This window comes from Sardina pilchardus, chromosome 1, assembly GCF_963854185.1.
Source record: "Sardina pilchardus chromosome 1, fSarPil1.1, whole genome shotgun sequence".
NCBI lineage: Eukaryota > Metazoa > Chordata > Actinopteri > Clupeiformes > Clupeidae > Sardina > Sardina pilchardus.
The window spans coordinates 44,423,692-44,448,691 of record NC_084994.1 but is presented as its reverse complement, the minus strand read 5'-3'; the positions used below and the strand labels follow the sequence as shown (position 1 = coordinate 44,448,691).

Below are 25,000 nucleotides of genomic sequence, written 5' to 3'. Positions count from 1 at the left end.
CTCTCTCTCTCTCTCTCTCTCTCTGTCTCTGTGTGAGTCATCTTTACTCCTAGGTAGTGCCTCCTCTTAAATGCAGTGTTTCTGTGTGTGTTCTGCCCTCTCGTCTTCTCTATCTCCCTGCTGATCTGATGTGTGTGTGTGTGTGTGTCGCTCCAGAGCCGGCCTCCTCCGTGCCTGTGCTGGACTGTTAGTGATTTAGTGACCTGAAGCGTTAAACGCTGTCAGCGGTGCAGAAGTTATTTTGACACAGGGCTGACTCTTTGGGTTTGGAGGGAGGGAGCCTACATGACTTGTTATATATTTATATATATATCTATACTCTGGCCTGGATAATTTATGATCCTTGACTTTCAAGGCCTGCCTTCTTTCCTTTTCCACAATCTCTCTCTCTCTCTCTCTCTCTCTCTCTCTCTCTCTCTCTCTCTCTCTCTCTCTCTCTCTCTCTCTCTCTTTGTCTGTCGTCTGTGTCTCTCGCTCACACGTTCATTTTTCCCCCTCCTGTGGGTCACGCATGCTCCCTTTATTTTGTTGTGCTCCGTCCCGCGTCCCGACCCCCCCCAAACATCTCACTCCTGAAGAACATAAACGCTGCAGTCTCGCCGGGACCCGCTCCTCTGGAGCTCCTCTGGAGCGCTGCATTTTTATTTGACAGTGATAACGTCCTGGAGGAGCCATATGCAGACTGTGTGTCTATGCTGCACGTGTGTGTGTGTGTGTGTGTGTATGCGCTCGCGCGCATGTGTCTCTGAATGTTGTGTGTGTGTGTGTGTGTGTGTGTGTGTGTGTGTGTGTGTGTGTGTGTGTGTGTGTGTGTGTGTGTGTGTGTGTGTGTGTGTGTGTGTGTGTGTGTGTGTGTGTGTGTGTGTGTGTGTGTGTGTGTGTGTGTGTGTGTGTGTGTGTGTGTGTGTGTGTGTGTGTGTGTGTGTGTGTGTGTGTGTGTGTGTGTGTGTGTGTGGGTGGGTGGGTGGGTGGGTGGGTGGGTGGGTGGGTGGGTGGGTGGGTGGGTGGGTGTGGGTGGGTGGGTGGAAGCACTGGCCCCTCAGCACTGCCATAACAACCCAGAATGCTCTGTGTCCCAGAGCTCTCACACTGACGCACTCGTGGACTCCACAGCAGCAGCGGGGAAGAGTTGAGGCGCTGTGCTTGGCCTCTCTTCTCTCTCTTCTCTTCTCTCTCTCTCGCTCCCGCTTTCTCTCTCTCTCTCTCTTTCTCTTTCTCTCTCTCTCTCTTTCTCTCTCGCTCTCTCCCCCCAGCTGTCTCTTCCCCTCCGTCTCCCAGCTCAGGGCCCATGAAATATGCACAACAGCGGGATAATGGAGGCTAATTGGACACCGGCAGGACTCTGATTGGAAGTGAACGGTGCCACTGGAGAGATAAGAAACACATTTCTGCGTCAGCCTCGGAATGTCTGCAGCAGTCTGGATGAGTGGGCATTTTTTTTGTGTGCGAATGTCCGTGTGCTGAAAAGTAATAATAGTTTTTTATCTTTTTTTTTTTTTTGCTGAGGTGTGATGTTAGGGAACAGTATGTATACATTCTCCATCCTCTCTTAGGTCTATTATCACTGAGAATATCCGCTAACTACATTTTAAAGCTACAACAGCGTGACTCACGTCGAGCAGGAAAGAGCCCAAATAAGCGGTTGTGTTTCTGAGTGTGCTGTTGTGCGTTTTGAGCGAGGGTTTGAGATGAGGTAAGATCATGACTCGTGTCTGACGGCGGGCCGAGGCAGATGCCCCTGCGTGTGCGGACAGGCCCCCGTGTGAGTTGTGGGTTACACCATCACAGCCCTCTTCGGCTCCGCACTGCCCCTGGGTTTCCCACGATCAAGCCACATACCACAACTATGATGCCCACACCACCGGCCTGTGTGTGTGTGTGTGTGTGTGTGTGTGTGTGTGTGTGTTCAGTGCAACATGAGCCCCAGCGTAACCAGAGAGCGCGCTCCACAGTGGAAGCTGATAAATAAAGCCGTGCTGCTCACGGCGGGGCGAGCGGCAGCTCTCCATCAAGGCCTCCAGCTGGGCCGCCGCGGGAACGCCGCTCACACAAATAGGCGTCAGCTGGAGCCGGGAACGCCGTCGCCTCCTCCACCCGTTACCACAGGGATACACGAAACCACCGGGCAGGCATGCGTCGTTTCTCCAAACCGGATTAATCCTGTTTGTTTGGACACTACGGCTGTTTGTGTTCTTAACACGCAGTCTTCAAATGAACCCTGTGAAGAAAGTGGATCCACGGAAGAAGAGGAGCAGAATCTTAAGTGTTGCAGTATGGGCAAATAAGTGAAGAAACGTGATATGGGGATAAGTGAGTAAGTGAATTAGAACTGATTGGAAATCAGTGGGGAGCAGCAGCAGGAGGGAGCAGCTCCAGCAGATGTGGATGTTTTCCTCCGCGTCTCCTCCGCGTCACCTCCGCGTCTCCTCCGCCACGTCTCCTCTGCCACTTCATAGAACAAGAGCACAAACCACGCCAAGCGTTGCGAATGGCCGCATGGATGGATGGATGGATGGATTTAAGTAGGGAGAAAGAGAGAGGAAAAGGAGCGAATGAATTGAGATTCAGAGGGAGGGCGGCATCGGAGCTGAAACGGCAGATGCTCCGCGTCTCTGAGGCGGTGGAGGCGGCACAACTGGCTCATGGGCACAGCTGGCACGCCTCATTGCTGCGGTCGGGGGGCACGGTGTCCTTCCACTCGAAAACTGCCATTTCACTTGGCATGGGAACCCTCCGCCTCGCCCGGCCCCACGTCGCCCAGAGTGCTTTTACTTGTTTCATTGTGTTTTTGCCCTCTTCCTCCCCTCCCCTCTGTGGTTGGCTGTGTCACTCTTACCCACAATCCTCCGGGGGGGGGGGCTGTAGTGGGGGGTTGGGGGTCGCTGTGGGAATGAGCGGGAGAGAGAGAGAGAGAGAGAGAGAGAGAGGGAGGGAGGGAGGGAGGGAGGGAGAGAGAGAGAGAACGAGGGCAGAGCCGTGACTCATCTCGTTTGCATTCACGCCGCTCGTCTCAGCTGAGCAGCTTAATCATGCGGGCGGCCGCGCCGTGACGACATCAGTCGTCTGGCTTCGGCTCGGGGTCGCTTGCTCAGAGGACACGGAGAGACTTGCAGCAGGGGCTTTCTGATGAAGAGACCCAGCTCAGCAAAAAAGAAATCCGTAGAAAAGCAAGGAATGAGTTTGTAACGCCAATATGGCAGTTATCTACACACGTTCCGCCCAAAAGTGCGTTGCAATATGGCCACCTAGTGCAGGGACTTGCCTAACAGGACGTAACTTACAGTCTCAGTCGCTGTACAAAGCTGTGCTTTGGTTTTGAAATGAAGTTGTAGTTCACCACAAGCTTTAAGGCGCTTGTTTGATGAGAAGGCTTTTCATCCCAAAGGGGGGTCGTTTTCTCAAAGGTCCCGGCTCTCTTTCACCATTTCACACACTGTTCCTGCGCCACATAAAGGTCAGGCTCTGTTCAGCTAAAGAATGTAGCCCTTCCCCTGGCGTACAGAGAGTACAACCCCAACTTGACACAAAAAGAGAGATGCTTTCACTAAAATCTGAGGGACCATCGTCTACCATGTTGTGTGTTGCTGTACCTTGTAACCTTCACACCATCAGTCAAACCCACATGTGTGATGGGATTTTTTTTCCCCGCCCAGGAGGGCTTATCTATGGACTCCCGAGTTTTTAATTCCACTCAGGCAGTGGAGCGGAATCCTGTTGACTGTCACTCTCCGCTCAGGACCGGGTCCTAATTTGATTTCCTGGGATCTGCTGTTTGTTTCACCCTAGATTAGCTAATGAGGTTGGCACCAGGAAGCCTGGTCAGTATACACACACGAACACTCACTGTCACTCACTCACACACTCACTCACACACACACTCACACACACACTCACTCACACACACACGCACACACGCTCTCTCTTGCTCACACATGCCGCTAGCGTTAATATTAATTTTGTCACTCTCCTTGTTTTGGATTTGGCTTTCAAATCTGAATAATGGTGCTCTCCTCTCTAGTCTCCGGTGCTGGGAGATTAATCTGTTTTGATTGAGGCACGGAGAGCTGGGATGTTGTAATCTCCTTGAAATGCACGAGAGAACTTCACTTGCACAGCTCCCCCTCTCCCAATGAAGAGAAAGAAAGAAAGGAGAGGGGGGAGGGGGGATGGGGGGGTCCCGCCCCTCTGTCTCACTCTCTCTCTCTCTCTCTCTCTCTCTCTCTCTCTCTCTCTCTCTCGAAATCCAGCAGTGGCGTGACGGGTCCTCTCAGCTTAGAGGCTTCTTTTTTAGAGCACTCTCCTGTGTCTACATACACACACACACACTTGCTCAAAAATCAAGCACTCACCCAGTCGGGCTAAAAAGATGTCATCCCACATCCAAATTGTCAACTTCCTCATACGCTCACGCACAAGCCATTACACTGTTCTTTAATGCCCCTCTCCACACACACACACACAGAGAGAGAGCACCCCTCTGCCCTGAACTGGCTCCAGGGCCCAACATCCCACTGTGTGCTTGGCTGGCATCACCATGGATACGGGCAGCAAATGCCTGGGAATGTCTGGCACCCGCTTCTGTAGCTGTGGCCGAGAACACATCAACACAGAGAGAGAGAGAGAGAAGAGAAGAGGTCATGGAGAACATTAGAGAGAGAGAGAAATGGAGAGAAGTTATGGAGAATAGAAGAGAGAGAGACATGGGGAGGTCATAGACAACAGGAGAGAGAGAAATGGAGAGAAGTCATGGAGAACATGAGGGAGGGAGAGAGAGAGAGAGAAAAATAAAAAGTAATGGAGAACCTGGATGAGATGAGGACACATCAGCAGAGTGAATGAGGGCATAAAGTACACAGTTTGGGTATGGCTTGATAAATCAGGTTCCGGGATGGGTGTGAACTTGGAGAGCAAAGAGCAAAGGTTGTGAACCAGACCCGGCAGCAACAATCTCGTACATGACAAAACTATGCATTGAAATTGTTATTTTTACCTATCGCTAAATCGCCACCATTCACTGGTGACTGGAAACACCCTGAAGCAAGTGCTGTTTCTGCTTCATGCTCTGACGCTAGGCCTTTATGGAAGGGAGCCACATGCGCAGGCAACCATTCATCGTGCTTTCATGAAACGTAAACGGTCACTTACAATGCCAACACAACACTAGTATCACCCTTTTGTGGAAATGTTGCCAAAGATAGACAAAGGAAGGTGTAATTGTTTGGTTGTGTAAACTCTGCGAGAGTCTGTTTAATGCCGTAGTTGGTTGCGTCAGAGTTTGTTGCGCTTGTTGTTGTTTTGCTCTGGTTTCCCTTGTGTGTGTATATATATTTGTTCCAGAAGAAGGCATTGCACACTAATGCTTGAGGTTCAGATCAGGGCATGAGTGGTGTTGAAATGCTTGGACTTGTTCTCACAACTTGGATGACAACATAGATAGTGATTGCAGAGCTATTTATTTATTTAGTGTGCTGGCGATACAATCATGAATTTCAACACCGTACACATCAAGAACTTTAATATTTGTCTGTGTCTGACTGTGAGACTCACACACTCAGTGTTGTACAGAAAGATGCTGTAATTAAAGGCTTCTCTAGTCTGTTTCTGTAGGCATCTTCCCATTTCCCCCCCTGAGGAGTGTTGTTGGATGTGTTCTGTGACCCAGTTTCAGCCACAACCCCTTTGTGCCACCAAGCGCTCGCTCTGTGATCTGATGCCGCCACAACACATTGTGTCATCAGAGAGAGAGAGAGAGAGAGAGAGAGAGAGAGAGAGAGAGAGAGAGAGAGAGAGAGAGAGAGAGAGAGAGAGAGAGAGAGAGAGAGAGAGAGAGAGAGAGAGAGAGAGAGAGAGAGAGAGAGAGAGAGAGAGAGAGAGAGAGAGAGAGAGAGACACGCTCGTCCGCCAGATACGCACTGTTTGCTTTAAAAAGAACTCTGTCGCCCCGGCAACGCTCACCTGTGCCAGCACCTGGCCTGGTCACGTTGTGCGACAAGTACAGCCCCTACCGGTGTGTGTGTGTGTGGTTGTGGCGGATGTTTACTACAGACTAAATCTCCGTGGCAGACAGTGACACAGTGCTGTGTGTGTCGCTGCTCTGTTCTTATCGTCTGAGTTTGGGTGACTCAGGAGATCCCGTGCGCAAGGCCTCTTACTGGACCTCTGAGTGTCTGTTTAACCCGTGAAACTCCACTCTTTTAGGACCGATCAGCAGCTTAGCGTTGTTTTTCTCCCAAAAGAAGCGACAGGGAATATGTGTAACAGTTGTAACAAGCTAATCTCTGGAAAAGAATATGACCAGGAGTGTTTCAGATAAAAAATAGGTATGTCAATAAGCTTGCTTTCCTTTTGTTTGTGAAAGTTCACACCCACTTTTGTAAGTTTGTTGTACACTTCCTTGCGTATAACAGTACGTTGAAGGCAATACTGACCTTTGCACCCTCGAGGTTGTGCTATCGTGCTATTAAGCTGTGTTACATTAAAGACGCCAAATGTTTGATCTCTCCAGTCCAGCTGCTTTTAGTGTTGCTTGACCAGACCACCAACCCCATTTCCCGACTGCCTCTTTGGTTTGGTGGGAAACGTTTACGTTAAAGCCTTTAAGCAAACACTTTGATTGACGCCGTTCAAGCATTTACCCTCCGTGTGCTGCCTTTTGACCGAGATCAGAAAGGTTCCACCCTATCAGTGGATACAGCGCACCGTCATCAGGATGCACTTTGAGTTCAAGTTCCCACGAGAGATTCGAAACTCTCCTCCTGCTGCTATTGTGGCCAGCTGTGCATTAACTGACATACGGTAACCGGCATAACAAAAAATAATTCCTGCCCCAGTCCAGGTCCTGTTTGTTTCGGCCTTGTGTTTTGACAGCGCTGTTGGGACGTTGAGAGGACGTCACTGGCGGGATTCTTAGCGCGTGAGGGAATGGGGAGGGCGGCGCGGCGCGGCGCGTGTTGTCTCAGCTGGGCACATCACAATTGGAAATATTTCTTTTTTTTTAAATTTTATCTTTATTGAGGCCAACAAGATACATAAAAATGTAGACATTTCTTTATATTTTTTCTGTTTTGTTATAAGGTTTACATGTTTCTGGCACAGAGGATCAGAAAGGGAAATGAAAAAATAAATAAAGTTAAATAGTTTAGATATAGTAGAAAAGAAAACCCCATGGATTTTCCATCTAAGTCCCCAATTATCCTCATAACAGTATCAGACTTCTTCCCAGGCCCAAAGTTTTTTTTTCTTTTTTTTTTTTTGATACATTTGTGTAATTAACAATAGAAACATTTAGAACATAGGGGGGAGTTTCACTACACTTCTCTAAAAAAAAAGGAAAGAAATAAAAGGACACGCATATACATAGACAATTACAACAAGCAAAGTTACCAAACAAAGTTTGATCTTAAGCCTATATGTTCAACATACCCAGTCCATTTAGACCATATCCTAGAAAATTTGTCAGTCTGAATTTTGAGAGAATAGGATAACTTTTCCATAGTATATATATCATGTACCACATCTAACCATTCTCCTATTGTAGGAGATTCTTGTTTCAGCCACCTTCTTGAGATTGTTTTTTTGATTGCAACCAGAAGTATAAGTATCAACTTTTTATCTCTGTAATCCCATGTGTCAAATGATATGATTCCTAAATATAAAGTGTCAAATCTGTATGGGATATTTACTTTGAAAGTTGCTTCCAGGTGGAAGTGAATTTCCTGCCAGTATGAAGTTAGTACTGGGCAATCCCAGAAGACATGAAAATGATTAGCCTCATTTGATCCACATGTTCTCCAGCAGGCAGTGCTAGGTATTTGTGATCGTTGTTGTAATGGCGTTATAAAAAATCTGGACAAATTTTTCCAGCTATATTCTCGCCATGTATTTGAACATGTTGTTACCCATTGTTGTACACATAAACTTTCCCATTCTTCCACAGATATTGAAAGACTACCTTCCCTTTCCCATTTCTCTTTAATATATAGAGTATTATCAGGGCAAACTTGACGCAACCCATAATACAATCTCGATACAACCTTCTTGCATAATGATGAATTGGTTGCTCCTTTGAACACCCCTAAAATACCTGTCTCTTGCCCTTCTAATGCCTTAGCTATATTTTCCTGGAAGTAGTGTCTAACCTGGAGGTACCTATAGAAATCTTGGCGTTGTAGTCCATACTCTTGCTGTAGCAAATCAAAACTCTTAAGTGTTCCCTTATTTACAAAAGTATGATAATTGGTGAGGCCCACTTTGATCCAAGTCTTAAATCTGGAGTCCAGACTATTAGGGGAGAAATCGGTGTCAAAAGCACACCATCTTAATATTTTTAAAGTATGTTCCAAATCACAGTGTTTTATTGTCTTCTGCCATATCTTCAATGTAGTTTTAATCCATGGGTTGTTGTTTTTATCCATCATGTTGTTCATCAATCTAACATCTGCCATTACCGCTGCCAAAGGAATCGGATGGGCCATATTGCTCTCTATATCTTTCCATCTTGCGGAATAAGATGGGTTGCACCAGCACACTAGAGATCTTAATTGGGCTGCATGGTAATAGTCACGCAAGCAAGGAAGGCCTAGTCCTCCACGATCTTTGTGTAACTGAAGGGTTTTATACCTAATCCTAGGTTTTTTGCCCTGCCACAGAAATCTTGATATCATTTTATCCCATTCCATAAATTGTTTAATAGGTATCTCCACTGGGAGACTCTGGAAGAGATATAATAATCTTGGTAGAACATTCATTCTTATAGATTCCACCCTAGAATTAAGACTGAGGAATGGAATGAGGCTCCATCTCTGTATATCAGACTTAATATTTGTGTTTAGAGGCCCATAATTCAAGGTGGACAGCGTTGAAGTATCCTTTGGTAGATTGACACCAAGGTATCGTATATGGTCTGCCTTCCATCTCAGTTGGTACTTGTTTATCAAGGAACTAGGTGGATCATAATTGAAAGTGAGTACTTGCGTCTTTTGAATATTCAATTTATATCCTGATAGTGCGCCATATTCTTCTAAAACAGTCATTAGCTTAGGGAAAGTCAAAGTCGGCTGTGTTAAGTAGACTAAGACATCATCCGCAAATGACGCTAGTTTATGTTCCTCTAAATGTATATTTATCCCTTTAATATCAGAATTCTGTCGTATCCATTGACTCAGTGGTTCAAGAAATAATGCAAAAAGCAAGGGTGAGGCTGGACACCCCTGTCTTGTTCCACGTTCCAGGATGAATGCCTTTGAAAGGGCACCATTAACTTTAATCCTGGCAGAGGGACTATCATATAGAGCTTGGAATGTGTCAATAATGGATTTATGGAAGCCAAATTTTAAAAGTACTTTGTAAAGAAAAGACCACCTGACAGAGTCAAAGGCCTTTTCCGCATCTAAACTTACAAGTAATGCCTCTGTGTCTTTTTGAACGATATGATTAATAATGTGGAGGGTTCTTCTTAAGTTATCTTGTGTTTGCCTTTGTCTTATAAATCCAGTTTGGTCTGTATGAATTATTTTAGGTAGAATCTTGTCTATTCTATGTGCTAGTATTGATGTAAATAATTTATAGTCTATATTTAATACACTAATAGGACGAAAACTTCCACAATCCAGTTTGTCTTTCCCTTCCTTAGGGATCAATGAGATTATAGCTTCTTTCCAGGAGGGTGGAATTTTATTTTCCTTTAGGATCCAGTTATACGTCTCCAGTAGTATTGGGAGTAACTGCTCTCGCAGAGATTTGTACCACTCTGCAGTGAAACCGTCTGGGCCTGGTGACTTATTTGCCTTCAATCTAGAGATGGCTGCATTTAATTCCTCCGTTGTTATTTCTGATGCTAATTGTACATTTTGCTCTCCAGAAATAGAGGGTAAATCAAGGGAGTCCAAAAATGAGTCAATGTGAGGAGTATTGTCAATATGTTGCTGAGAATAGAGTGTTTTATAAAACTTTTCAAAGCTTTGTTGGATTTCTTCCAATCTGTGTTCAATTTTCCCAGATTCTGGGTTTCGAATTTTAGATATGGTATTGTCAGCTTGCTGCTTTCTTAATTTATATGCAAGAAGCTTCATCGCCTTACCCCCAACCTCATAATATCGTTGTTTTAGAAATATATATTTCTTTTGTATTTCCTGTGTGCTCATTTCCTCTATCTCACTCCTGACTCCTTTAATTTCTTGTTTCACTCTTTCATCTAAGGTATCACTGTGAACCCTTTGTAAATGCTTTAAATTGGTCTCAAGGTCTTGTAGCTTTTGTCTTCTAAGTTTTTTCATCATTGAGGTAGTGGCAATAATTTTACCCCTCATAACTGCTTTGAGTGTATCCCAAAGGATATCCGGTGTCACTTCCCCATTATCATTTAGGTCAAAAAATGTGTTTATCTCTGCTATGAGATACTCCTTGGTGTCTGGATTATTCAATATATTTGAATTCAATCTCCATAGTGTAGACCTTTGCTCTCTGTTCATTAACAAAGATATGAATACAGGGCTATGATCTGAAAGAGTGATTGTGCCTATATCACACCTTTCAATTTTGTGCAGGTCTCTACTAAAAGTAAAAAAGTAATCTATTCTAGTGTATATCGCATGTGGCGAGGAGTAATAAGTGTAATCTCGGCTAGCAGGATAAAGTTCTCTCCATATATCTACAATACCCAATTCTTTCATCAAGGCAGTCATTTTCCTACCAATTAGTTTTGTCTCTGACTTACCAGTTGAAACATCTAGTTTAGGGTTTAGGTGTACATTAAAGTCCCCACCACAAATTACAACCCCTTGTGTTTTCGTTGCCATCAAGTCAAATATTTTCCTGTAAAACACCCATCCACTGCCAGGAGGCGCATACACATTAAGAAAACTTACAATGGTACCTTCTAGTTTACCTATTATCATCACGTATCTGCCTTCTGTATCAGTGAATTCTGACATGTGTTCATAAAGTACTCCTCCTGTTATCAAAATAGCTACTCCTCTTTTATGTCCAGATTTATCAGATGACGAAAATACATATTTTACCCCCATTCTGTTTAGTTTGGCATGTTCAATGGCATTAAGATGGGTTTCTTGGAGGTACGCTATTTGGACCTTGTCTTTCTTGAGTTTTGACAAAATTTTCCCTCTTTTGACTGGGTTATTTAAACCATTAACATTATATGTGGCTAATCTTATACTTTGCATTAAAGTTGAAATCAATTGTCATGTCCTGCATTTGAGTGAAAAGCTTCCCCTTTACAGCACAGAACAGCTGTAAACAAACAAATTGTGAACACTTAACAAAGTTGAAAAATAAAAACATAAGAACGTCTTCCACGGTATGGGTCTCACTTGTGACCCTACTACACCAGATAGTAATAGGTGGCTTTGAGGGAAAGCCTCCCTCTCGATGAGTGGGAGGGCCCTCGGAGGTGTCCGCATAGCAGAGTTCCATGTCCTTAAGTTGTCCCGATTCTCGTGGAAATATAGCTTAATTGCTAGGTCGTCTAGAAAGTCACATTGCTTTATGTATGGGCTAAACAGTCAAATAATCAAAACTCACCATTCCAAGGCGGGGATGTTAGGTCAGTTGAAAGCCCCGTTATGCTAGCCTACTAACCAGAGTCATTTTGAGGTGAAGAATCTCTTCGAAAAGCTTGCAGCCGCTCTTTGTAGAACGTAGATCCACCACTAGCGCTATTCCCTTGTCGGGCCCGTCCGCTTCTCTGCCAGCTTAATTTCTGAAGGCGCTCCATCATCGTTTCAGGTGGCTTGATAGGCACGATGTTAAATCCCCTCTTGGCTAAGTCTTTCGTTGCCTCTTCCACGGTCTCGTATATCTTGTCCGCTTCCTGGTATTTCACCTTTAGCCGGGCAGGCCACAATGTTTGAAACTTGATGTCTTGATCTTTGAGAGCTTTTCTGACTTCTGCATATTCCTTTCGCCTTTGTAGAATGCGCGGTGGGTAATCATTGTCAACATTAATCCGATTCCCTTCCAGCATCAAGCCTTTCTTTTGCCAAGCATTGCGAAGTATCGTATCTTTGGTACGAAAATTGGCGAATTTCACAACGACTGATCTTGGTTGTGCCTGTGCCGGTGGCTTGGGTCCCAATGAACGATGTGCTCTCTCAATTTGTAGAGTTGTTGTATCTGCAATATCCAGGTTGTCCCCCAGCAGTTTTTCAACAAACTCTACCACCGATGCACTGTCCTTTTCGGCCCCTTCAGGAATCCCATATAGGCGGATGTTTTCTCGCCGTGAGCGGCTCTCTTGCTCGGTTAATTTAGCCTCCATTTGTGTTTGGAGTTTTAGCATTTCTGACAGAACACCCTCAACATTTTGTAATCTTTCTTCTGCCTTTTCAATTCGGTCTTCGGCCTCCTCCAGTCTAGTGTTGGTTTTACTTACTTCTCCTTTGATTTCCTCTAGTTGAGATTTATTGTCCTGTCGAAAATCTCTTAATTCTTGAAGGATCAAATCTAGATTAGCCATGGGCTCTTCGTCAGGGCTAGCCGTGTTAGCATTTCCACTTTGCGTTGCTGTTTGCCTTGTGTTTTTTATTTCTTTGCCATCTTTTTTACCCCTAGCTGACATCTTTGCCCCTCTTACTCAATATTTAACACTCACTTAAACAATTCGAAGTTTAGGGGCATGGGAAATGTTTAACTACTCGGGAGCTGTTCCACTATGCTGCCATCCTTTCTGTGTCACGGCCGGAAGTCCAATTGGAAATATTTCATGGCCCACAATGTAGAGGTTTGGGCCAAAAAAAAGCCTCCAGGGAAACCAAGGAAGATATTAAGTGAGCCATGTGAATGTCAGTTGGTGAGCGGAATGTCTGCCACAGCTTTTGTGGAACGTCTCAGGGATACCCCAAAGTCCTCTAAAACAGATGTTTCCCAAAACCACTAAGAGAAATCGGAGTTGTTATTCGTGTTGTTGAGCCGGAGTGAGTTGACTTGTTGTGGTCGCACTGTTGTGGTGGAAGTGTAGCCTGGAGTACGAGGAAGCTGTAGAGGAATATCCCGAGCTGCTCCTGGCCGTGTGTGTGTGTGTGTGTGTGTGTGTGTGTGTGTGTGTGTGTGGGTCAGCGTTCCGACCATCTACAGGCACTGGGTCACCAGACTGCGCCTCTGGCTTACTGCAGGTGTGTGTGTGTGTGTGTGTGTGTGTGTGTGTGTGTGTGTGTGTGTGTTTGTGTGTCACAGCACACTGAGCCTCCGGTAATCAGCACAGGGGACCGGCTGCTGGGATTAGTGTGGCTTGTGTGTCATAGTAGCTCAGGAAACCCAGCCTAGGAGTGTGTGTGTGTGTGTGTGTGTGTGTGTGTCTATACCCACGTGCATGTTTGTCATGTCCAGGTCGCCAAGTCTCTAATCTGCTCTGCTTCTCTCTCTCCCTCTCTCTCCCCCTCTCCCTCTCCCTCTCTCTCTCTCTCTCTCTCTCTCTCTCTCTCTCCCTCCCTCCCTCTCTCTCCCTCTCTCTCTCTCTCTCTCCCTCTCCCTCCCTCCCTCAGGCCTTTAAAGACGAGCTGGAGGGCCTGATCCAGGAGCAGCAGAATAAGGGCAATAACCCCGCTGGCCTGCTGGCCCTGCGACAGATCGCCGACTTCTTCATGGCCAGCTCCATCGCCGGCTTCTCTACCTCCCCCCTCAGTAAGTAGCGGCAGTTGGTACGCCCCGTCGTCACGGCTCATCTCCACGGCAGCCGGCCCAGGCTCCGCCCTAGCCCCAACCCCTTTATGCCATTGCTACCTATTACAAAAGAAGCGCAAAACAAATGAAAATTCCTTAAAATCTGCAGCGGAGTTTTCCCATAGACCGAGAGGTATGCAGACGTACACGTTCATCCAGCCCAGCCAACTCAGGAAAGGCCTGAAATATCTCACCCACCACACCCCACAGCACCCCACACCACCCCATCCCCACCCCCACCCCCACCCCCCTCTCAGCGTCCTACCCTTTCTCCTCTCTCCTTCTTTACCCTCCTCCTCATCTCTCTCACTCTCTCTCTCTCTCTCTCTAGAAAACCCCACATTCACTCCGTCGCTCCACATGTGAAGTCTGCTTCCCATTCCAGCAGCGGAATGCGGAACTAATTGTGTCCACCCCCCCCAAACACACACACACACACACACGCTCAGCCCGACACTCCACTCCACTCCACTCTAAACTCCGAGAAACTCCGCGGCCCCTTTGGCTGTGTGATGTATGTCGGGATCAAGCCTTTTCCCTGGAACTCCCGGGGCGGAAAAACAGCGCTGCGCCCTTTGCCTCTAACGAAGCCCTTTATTGTCCCTCTCCTTGGGAATAAGTCACAGTAACTTCATTACTGTCCTTGATAATGGACGGCTAAATATAGAGTTAACGTTGTTTGCTCATCTCCCACTGTTATTAGGGGAGGAATCAATCCACAAGTACAGTAAATCACTTGATTAAATTTCATGTGGCGCAAGTCGTTTAGCAGGTTAAAAAAGATAAGCTTCTTTTTTGGTGGGGGGTGGCTTTAATAAAAGATCTCCCTGACATTGAACCCATTGCGTGGATCTCTGGGGAAATGAGCGACGTCCCCTTCAGTGCATTTGGGGGGGGAATGGGAAAAACATCTGCACCACCACCCCAGTCCATTGCAGCTCCGTGAGCAGGAGCCAGACACACTGACTGGTGCGGATCTCTCCTCAGCCAGCGGATCATTAGAGACGCGGCCATTTATCTGCACTTTTACAGCCGGGTTCAACACTAGTTCATATACGCCAGACCGTTTACAACAAACGGTTTTGATTTGATTTGAGCTGGAAACACTGTAACACAGTGTAAAGCATTTCCTGAAAGGAAGCTTTTATTAAAATGGCATGAAGACATGTGTTTTGGTGCAATACCTTTTGTGTTAAACTCTCCTTCAACCCTGTAATATGATTCCGGACATTCATATGATTCATAGACATTCATTTATACTCACCCTTAACACACACACGCACGTATGTACGGACACACACTCAAATAGCAAGGAAAGCTAGACAAACAGTTTCTCTGAGGCCTGACATACCATTCCGCAAATCTCTTGGAAACGGCTCAAAATAAATATAAATGGCCAATAACTTCGCTACCACGACACGACTTTCACTGATAAGACTGCGGCATCTAAAATAATGTCTTCATTGTGTTGAAAGATGCCACGGATGCTTCTGAAACTTTGTTTCATTTCCTGTGGTGAAGGAATGTGCCATCTGCAATCAAACCACAATAGGAATTCCAGAGCCTGTTCTCATCCCAAGCCCTTTTCTTTGATAAGAAAGCTCCAGCTTAAGGAATTTCCCCTAATTTTGAACTATTTAAAAATAAAAAAATAAAATAAAAAAGGTCTTCAAGACCAAAGCACGTATCAGTCATTGCTCTTATCCCTCACATGGACAGTGGTGGTCATGAAGTGCTCCTTGTCTGGCTACTGTCAGCCATCTTATCAGTTTGGTCATTTGATTTGTCAGTTATTTCGTTTTCTAGTTTTAGTGCTGTCAGTCGTACACTGTGTGCCCCACCACCATTATTAATTTGTTTTGTTTGTTTGTTTGTTTGTTTGTTTGTTTGTTTGTTTATTTGTGTGTGTTCTATTTTGCCTCAGGTCTGGCTATGGTCACTCCCATCAACGACATGTTTGGGACGGAGTCCACCACGCTGGTGAAGGGTGAGAAGCAGACGCGCTGCAAGCTGGCCAGCCTCTACCGGCTGGTGGACCTCTTCAGCTGGGCGCACTTCCCCACCTCCTTCGTCACGGTGAGTGTCTCGTCTCGTCCGCCCAGACCTCCCAGAACCTGCCCACGACCTCCTCCGCACACACATGTACCTGTGCGAGCTGTGGAGCAATAGCAACTGTAATCTCCATTTGACCTTAGAGTAAATGAGGTACCCGCTTATACATTTATTTAGCAATTTTTTTTCAGCTATGAGGTCAGTACAGGGGGCAGTTAATATGGTGCTAATATGGTTTTGTTTCTTTTAACTAGCATAAAACACTGTCCTGCGGCTTATACACAATGCGGCTTATATGCGGGAAATTACTGTAAAGGCTACCAAGACATTAAGATATTCAAGAGGTTAAGAGGTTTTGGGCAGCATTTTGGGAGTCACTGTGAGTCGTGTCCTGCGTTGCCGTCAGTCAGAAGCAGTTAGGATGCAGTTGGTTAGGGATCGACTGCGGAGAGGAGGAGGAGAGGGCCTCGGTTTCTGTCCTGCAGATTTATGGAGATTTATGGCGAGGCCATGTGGTCTTGTGTGAAGAAGGCCCTTTGCTGCAGACGTCGGTTGCCAGAGAGATCATTAGGACTTGTGCGAACACATGTCTTTTGTTTTGAGTTTAACAGTATTGTTTACACTGGCATACTGTCATGCTGTCTCATGACTCTGTTGAGATTCGCTACGGTTTTGTTGCTGGTTTAATGATTTTCTGTTGCGGTTTTGTTCTTTTTTCTCTCTTTTTTCCCCTGCTGTGCCAAAGGTGCGGGTGAGCAAAGAACAAGACCACATTCTCATCATCCCCAGGGGACTGTCCTTCGCTGAGGCCTCTGCGTCCAATCTGGTAAGAGCGTCTGTGTGTGTGTGTGTGCGCGAGCGTGTGTGTGTGTGTGTGTGGTGGAGAGAGAGAGAGGACCTGGCATTTACGATATGTCAGATTTGTACCTCCACCTCCACCACCATGTTGGCTCGATGTGGAATAAAATGGCATTTATTGATGTTTTGGTTCATCCCCTCGCTGCTAAGACAGCTGTGTAACCATGGTTATCATCTCCTGGGCATGAGTGCAGTCTCTGTCCTCCTCACCCATCAGCCTGCCTGAGCTGTCCTTTCCTGTGCTGTCCTCCTCTCTCTCTGGAACACAAAACAAGGCCACGCTCACTGATCTGCCTGGATTTCCCCCCTGGTGTACATGTAGCCTTAACCGACTGAATTCCTCTGGTGCCGTTGGGGGTTGTTGTTGCTGCTGCTATTGCTATTCCAACCGCCCATGCAAATGGATGCTGCTGTCACTACCGCTTGAGGGAGCAAAGTAATGAAGGAGAGAGACAGACAGGTGTTATTGTTTCTCTCTCTCCCCCCCCCCCTCCTCCTGTCTCACATGCTCCTTCTCTCACATTTATTTCTTTCTGTCTCTCTCCCTCTCCCTCTCCCTCTCCCTCTCCCTCTCCCTCTCCCTCTCCCTCTCCCTCTCCCTCTCCCTCTCCCTCCCCCTCCCCCTCCCTCTCTCTCTCTCTCTCTCTCCCTCCCTCCCTCCTTCCCTCTCCCTCTCTCTCTCTCTCCCTCTCTCTCTCTCCCTCTCTCTCTCTCCCTCTCTCTCTCTCCCTCTCTCCCTCCCTCTCTCCCTCCCCTTCTCTCTCTCCTTCTCTCTCTCTCTCTCTCTCCCTCCTTCTCTCTCCCCCTCTCCCACATGAATGAACTCTGGAGTGCTGCTGCCTGTTCTTAGCTGCTCATTCACTGAGCGTGCTCAGACACCTCGGGTAAAATGAAAGCCTTGTCTTCCCTCAATAAGAGTGTCTCTATGACACCTCCACTAAACTGTAGACCAACTGTTTTTTTGTTTGCACGCTTTCTTTTGCCCCAGCATCCCTCCAGTGTTTTATATACTCCCAGGGCACTAAGGTCAAGCCACCCCCCTGCACATGGGCTGTCTTTTAAAGGGTCAAAGGTCACTGCTCTCCAGGAATTTGTTGGGGTGTTTATTTTATGACCGTTGCCCTTGCCGCACCTGCCGCTGTCAGGTGCACCGCTGCGGCGGTGCCGCATACCTGAGCGGTTGAACTCAGGTGACGGTTGAGAGGTGAGCGCTGACATCACCCGCGGTGGTTTCCCGTCTGCGCGAGTCGCAGCTCCCGCTACCCCGACCGAGCGAGCCGAGCGAGAGATCTGGGCCAGAGCTGAATGAGCCCCTCTGTTCACGGCAGTTTGGCCCCGCATTTTGCTTTTTTTCCCTTTTTCTTTCTTTTCTTTTTTTTTTTTTTCAAAGTGACGCACCAAACCCTTACTGCTTTTTTTATGGTTGAGGCTGTGCTGGCCTTGTTATTCTGGGTAGTTTTTTTTTTCTTTAGGGAAATGGCTTTCGGCGTTTCTGCTGTCGAAAACACTTGGAGTTGCTGGAAGTAGACAAAGTACTCGCTTTATGGCAGTCGGTGTTTCAAGACCAAAACAAAAATGCATTTCAAGACCGTTTCTATTTTAAAAGGCCACACAGTCTTTTGTTGCCGTGTGTTTTTATGGATTTGAACCCAAGTGCTCTCTCTGGTGACTGTTCTGACCCCAGTTCAGCAGAAGGAAGTCGTCCTGAATCCTGAGCGTCTGATTGGTGCACGGGGAAGGTCACTTGTGGGTCTGGCGGCGGCCCTTTGGCGCTCGTGTCTGGTGACACTCACGCAGTCTGTCTGCCCCGTAAGGTGAGGGAAAGGACTCCGGCAGGAAGCAGACGTCTAGAAAGGCCACCGTCTATCTCCCTTCCCTTATTTTCCCCTCATTCACTCAATTTTCTTTCTCTTTCTCTCTCTCTCTCTGTCTCCTCCCCCACTCGCCCCTTACTTCTTTCATTTTCTCTCGGCCTCCTTTCTCTCTCCCTCCCTCCCTCCTTCCCCCTCTCACTCCTTTTCAGTCCTTCAGCCAAAAACAAAAGAGAAGTCGCTCTCCTCCCGTGCTAAAGCCCCCCTACAACAGAGAGATTAGTTTTTAATCATACTTTTTGGAGAGGTTTTAAGAACTGATCCTTTATTGGTCTTCATCCACTACCGTAGAATTGGTTCCCCTCGTGAACCCTCCATTGAGCACTGCACTCCAGTGGAGATTTGCATTAACTTGGCGACTTTCTTTGTTTTGATTTTTTTTTAAAAAAAAAAAAAAAAGGAGGGAAAATATGACTGCTCCTATCTTAAGGGTTACGGTTGGTGTGAGACTACAAAGTTGCTGCGTTTGACAAAACGTTTGAGACGCAGCTGGAAGCGAGTCGAAGTGCCACACCCTGCCGACGGAGCGGCTTGCGTTACACGACACCTCGTATTTTTGGGACGGGGGCCTCGTACGGTCGAGGAAGAAAACACAGACGCGCCCTCTGATTGGCCGGCTGCATGGGGGCTCTCTCCGGGTATTGAGGGGATTGTTTTGATCTGAACCCACCAATGGGACGCGCCTGTGAGGAATCTTTCCCACAGCCCTGGTTGTTCTGTGAATGTCACCTTGGTGCGGCCGTCGGCGGTGTCGTGTTTCGGTGTCTCGTCACCGGCGGTTTTGGGTGTGTATTTTTAGGCCAGGGCCTCCACTGTACCGCATTGTATTTAAAGCATGCAGCCCCCCCCCCCCGGGCTATTTGGGCCCAGAGTATTGACTGCTCGTATAGACCGCGTGTAGAGAGGTGAAGGGCAGCATGGGTGGTCGGTTACAGGATCAACATGTGATGTAACTCTCAGGCATTCTGGCAGCTGCTCGTGTGTGTGTGTGCGTGCCTGCGTGTGTGTGTGTGTGTGTGTGTGTGTGTGTGTGTTGTGTTGTGTTGTGAGGCAGAGAACAGATGGATGCAAAATTAAACATGCCTCTCTCGGACCGTTCACTTTTCCACTAGTTGGATGTCTATTGATCTGAGTGTGCTTGACAGCCATATGTGCACTTTGGAGTGGGCCAAAAAAAGTCAGTTTGTCCCATCAGACTGCGTACCTCCCCATTGGCCATTTAAATGGCACCGAACTCAATCAACGGATATCAGTGAAAGGCCCGATCCACGCACTAAACGACGTACTTAACGTGCCTCAGCTGAAATGGGTTTCCCTCTGGCCTGCTGCCAGGTGTGCGTAACCTGAGCGTTCCGTATACGGTTTGCTTTGTGTACGAGGCGCTCGTATTGAGGGCCTCTCTAAACACCGCTCAAGTGCCACCACTTGAGATGCTTTTAAGACCGACTGAAGCTTCCAATCCTCATTCTTCACTCTTGGTTACAGACATTTTTGTTTTAGCGTGAGCGATCGGTTTAGCAAGCGGTCGCAGAGGCATCGTTAATGCCGATTTGATCAGACGATGCCTCAGGATGTTATTGTTTCATGGCATCATTAGCCATTTTCTAATTTCCCCCCTTTAGGCCGTTCCCTTGACGCCTTGTACGTCTTGGGTCGCGCCCCAATTAATTAGTGCTAATTGATCTGCGGAGGGCATTGGTGTGTCTGACCCGGCCTCCCCTGCCTCAGGACCCAATGGCAAATGAACAGAGCAAAAGATACAATGCACAAAGCTCAAATGAGTCGGCCATTTGGAGGAGGATAGTTTCCACTGTCTGTGTGTGTGTGTGTGTGTGTGTCTGTGTGTGTGTGTGTGTGTGTTTTCTTCCCTCCTCTTTTCCACTGGCTTGAGCTTCCCAGGCGTCCGATGACAGGTTTCTGGTTGTGCTGTTATCCACATCAGCGTCTGCTCCCCAAGCAGGCCGGCCCACTCCCACACACACACACACACACACACACACACGCCATGCCACCGCCTCACTCATTGGTCAAGAATTCCTCATCCGGGCCCACTCTCTAATTCGATTGGACGGTGCTGTTCCCGTTTCCAGTAATAAAACAACTCATTCCTCACCACATGATGTCACCAGTTAACAGCACTGATTCTGCTTTAATGTTGTTATCCACCACTGGTTGCCTGGCATTCAGCTGCCTCGGCCGCCAACGTGCAGCCTGTTGCAACTGCTAAGCACTTGTTGACAGCCTACACACACACACACACACACACACACACTGCCCCTCATGGAATCAGAATTGGATTTGTAGTTCTAAGGAAATTAGTGGGTGGTTGTTATTTTTGGCCGTTTGTTCTTTTTCTTTGTAAATAATGATGACTGATGCAGACGTCTGCTTCTCATCTCCTCCATTATGGAGGACTATTGAGTAACGATCGTAGTCATAATTTAATGATCACAGCACAACAAAAGCAGTTTAGATCAGGCTACTAAGGAAGCCTTCCTTAATATTGGAACATCAGGTAAAGTAGGCTTGTGGTTTGAGGGGATTTACAACGTTGAATCCAGAAAGATGGGCCTACAGAAAGAAACTAATCAGGACTATCCATTGCATCCCTTCATTACAGTGTCCCCCACGGAAAGTAGAACACAAAGAACAGACACTCAAGAAATATTTTAGTGCTTTGACATAGTATTCCAATATCACGGAAGGCATCCAAATGGCTCTGTGTACTGTATGCTGCAGTGATCAGAAGCAGGAGCTCTCAGGTGTTCTCCAGACGGTGTCCGAGTCTCCCCTCATGCTCTCATGTCTCCCCGCAGGTGAAGGTGAACATCATCGGGGACGTGGTGGACCAGGGCTCCACCAACCTGCGCATCGACCACAGCGGCTTCAGCCCCCACGCCGCCATCTACTCCATGCGGCCCGACGTGCGCTGCATCATCCACATCCACACTCCAGCCACCGCCGCAGTGAGTGCACACACACACACACACACACACCACCACCACAAGGCATGATGGGAAATGTAGTGCACATCGTGCCGAGTCAGCACTGCTGTCAACTGGTGGCCTGCAAGACATGCCAAAATAGACTTTTTCCGAACTACAGTAACTCTAGTGACGGTTATTGTGCACTTGCTAATTCAGTTTTGCATACAGAAACGTTATTATACATCTTATATTTTGCCACAACTCCAGCTTCTCCATGTGTAAGGTGGTCACTGTAAGGACCCTACCCAGTGTCCCACAGGTGTCTGAGAGTAACCCCCCTCTCTGCTGCCCCCCGCAGGTCTCCTCCATGAAGTGCGGGATTCTGCCCATCTCCCAGGAGTCCCTGATCCTGGGCGACATCGCCTACTACAACTACCAGGGCAGCCTTGACGACCAGGAGGAGCGCGTGGAGCTCCAGAAGGCCCTCGGCCCCTCAACCAAGGTCTGTCTGTCTGGCTACACACACACACACACACACACACACACATACATACACACACGCCACTGCTGTCAAGTCAACTTTATTATAAAGCACATTCAATGTGCTTTGCATAAACAGAAGCCAACAGAAATAGTTAATAAAAGCTCAGAAGGGCAATAGTCAAAGAATAGTTACAAAAATTAAGAATGATAGATCCTTGCAAGCCATTACTTTTACTGATGCACACTTAAGTGCGTAGATGTCTTTGTTTTAAGTCAGAGTGAAAAAAAAGAGATTGGTATGGGTATTGGTATAGATGTGTTGGGGTGATGATTGAACTGTTCAGATTGTTCAGACCACTCAAAGTTTGTTTGTTTGTGTGTGTGTGCAGGTGCTGGTCTTGAGGAACCATGGAGTGGTGGCGCTGGGAGAGACTATTGAAGAGGCCTTTCACTACATCTACACTGCCCAGTTTGCGTGTGAAATCCAGGTAAGACACACACACACACACACACACACACACACACACACACACACACCATACATTCTACACTCTGCACACATCATACACTACTTGGGCTGCATCCGTCCAAGTTCTCCCACACTGTCAAGATAAGTGGTCAGTGGATGTGCCCAAGACATGACCCAAATGAGCCCACATGTGTCCACATGCTGGAGATATTGGCATAGACACACTGGCGCCCTCTCTCTTCATATTTGATGCAGTCTAGGCGAGACTCCATGCATCCTTAATGCAGTACACCCAATCTCATCACACTCAAATGCACCCGCGTAGTTACATGCTCATACACTGGCTAGTGGTTGGCTACACTCATACATGCATGATTGAATATTCCAACACGACCACACACACACACACACACCACACGTCCCCCTCCTCGTACATGCACTTACAAAACACACACTCTGCTTACACCGGCGCATCACTTTGTTTCCCCTCATACGGCAAACAGGCAGAGGCCCCCCCCCGCCACAGGTCATGTGGAGCGTGTGTATGTTTCTGTTTTCATCACTCTTGGCTCAGAGCAGAGGGAGAGCTTTATATAATCTGTTTGTTTTCTATGCCAGCCTCTCCTCCAGCTGTTTCCCCCCCACACACACACACACACACACACTCTCCACACCGCATCACTCCACCCACCATCCCTCCCTCGTTCCTCTCCTCCTCCTTTCCCCCCTCTTGTCTTTACAACCTCATAAAACATGCCTGGTCCCCCCCCAACCCCCACTCTACGACCAATCCCCCATTTTCAGCGCTCGTAATAGCATTGCTCAAAACATCTGCATTCTCAGGATTAACTTAGGCTCTGCCTTGAGAACGGGCGCCGTGAGACTTTCTTGCCGGGACTTTTAATTAGGCGAGCTCGACCGGCGACCAGAAACAGGAAGTGTGTCATGCAGGGAAGAGACGGTCCACGACCGTCTGTCTGTCTGACTGCATGGCTGCTTTTTCAGCGCATCCTGTCCCATCGTCGGGGCCGACGGCGTGTGGGAGCAACCGAAAGCCCTCCTCCGCCCCCCTCTCTCATGTAACAGGCGCGCACAATCCCAGTTTGACTCTGCGCCAGGGTGCAAACAAAACATTAATCCGCGCCGCAAAGCCTCTCGCCCGCAGTCCCCCCCCCACGCTGCTAAAAATAAACACCCCCCGCCGCCTCCGCGCTCGACTTATGGAAAAATGTCCGTGAGTCCGCGATCCCATTATTCCCGCTGGGGATGTCCAGTGCAGAGGACTCTCTCTCTGTGTGTGTGTGTGTGTGTGTGTGTGTCTGTTTTTGTTACATATTTCTGCACTGTTTATAGATGTGCTCTGTTTTTACACTGTGTCCACATTAGCCCCATGTTTTGCTCCATGACTGACATGGCCCGGTCACATTCTCCTCCTGTTGGCTCACACACAGGATGGCTCTCAAACACTCTCCTCGATCCCCGATCCTCGAGGGGCATTCCCACTGATCTATAACTAACACTGGATAGACTATCCCATTGTTGCCGCCCCATCATTCTTTATCTAGATCAGTCGAGGAAGGAAGGGAGGGTGTATAAAAGATCAAATGAGAGGCACCCACATACTCCCTCCCTCCCTTCCTCTCCTCTCCCTCACCTTTACCCTCACTGGAACAGGAGTGACCAAGGTGTTTGTGTCTCCTCTCCTGCAGGTGAACGCCATCTCGTGTGCGGGCAGCCCAGACAACCTGATCGTGCTGGACCAGGAGAAGTACAAGGCGCGCACGCACGGGGTGGCCGAGGTGGGGGTCAACATGGGCAGCCAGCACAAGTGGAAGGTGGGCGAGCTCGAGTTCGAGTCGCTCATGCGCATGCTGGACAACCTGGTGAGTGGAGCCTTTCTTACACACACACACACACACACAAACAAACATACAAACATTCACATACTCTCTTCTCTGTCTCTCTCTCTGTCTCTCTCTCTCTCTCTCTCTCTCTCTCTCTCTCTCTCTCTCTCTCTCTCTCTCTCTCTCTCTCTCTCTCACTCTCTCACTCACACACACGTACAAAACCTTACGTACACCCATTCAAACATATTCATAGTCATGGACACCTGTGCATGACTGCAATTATAAAGATGTTCCTGTTGAGCTAGGCTTTGTTCAGGCTCACAAAATGCCCCTCTATCAGATAGTGTCAGTATGAGCACAAATAGTCTACTCAGCAGGTCTTTTGATATATGTGTGCCCAGATACATCAGCATCTCGTGCCAACACACATATAAGCTTACAGTGCTCAAACAAAAATACAAATAGTCAAGTCAAATGCTCTTTAACACCCTCCTAAGCGGACTGGCATGCATTTGGATTTTTAAATGGCCTACAGCAATGTCATCCTATCCCTGCCCATCAAAACATTCATGCCCTTATCCACCAACGGCCTGTAACTCTCACACGCAAGCACACACATACACTGTCACACACACACACACACATGCGCTTTTGCTGTTGGCAGTGTTGAGCTGGCATGACCTGTTGTGTAAGCCAGTCGATGGCCGTGGCTCTTGTCCTGTATGCGGTCAGCAGTTAGCGGTCAGCGGTCCCCTCCTCCCCTCGTCCCCTCTCACTTACCGCTGCTCCGCTCCTCTGGCGTTCCGTCACGGCCCACAC

At 47.6% G+C, this 25,000-nt stretch overlaps 1 protein-coding gene across 1 annotated transcript in view; it reads left to right on the top strand.

Moving 5' to 3' along the window:
• add3a (adducin 3 (gamma) a) overlaps positions 1–25,000 on the top strand; it is a 52,544-nt gene that overhangs the window by 11,375 nt on the left and 16,169 nt on the right. Inside the window, exons 3-9 of the mRNA XM_062545690.1 lie at positions 13,497–13,635; positions 15,599–15,750; positions 16,472–16,552; positions 21,272–21,421; positions 21,741–21,884; positions 22,255–22,353; positions 24,044–24,217. Of these exons, the coding sequence (XP_062401674.1) occupies positions 13,497–13,635; positions 15,599–15,750; positions 16,472–16,552; positions 21,272–21,421; positions 21,741–21,884; positions 22,255–22,353; positions 24,044–24,217 (939 nt within the window). The remainder of the gene's footprint in view (positions 1–13,496; positions 13,636–15,598; positions 15,751–16,471; positions 16,553–21,271; positions 21,422–21,740; positions 21,885–22,254; positions 22,354–24,043; positions 24,218–25,000) is intronic.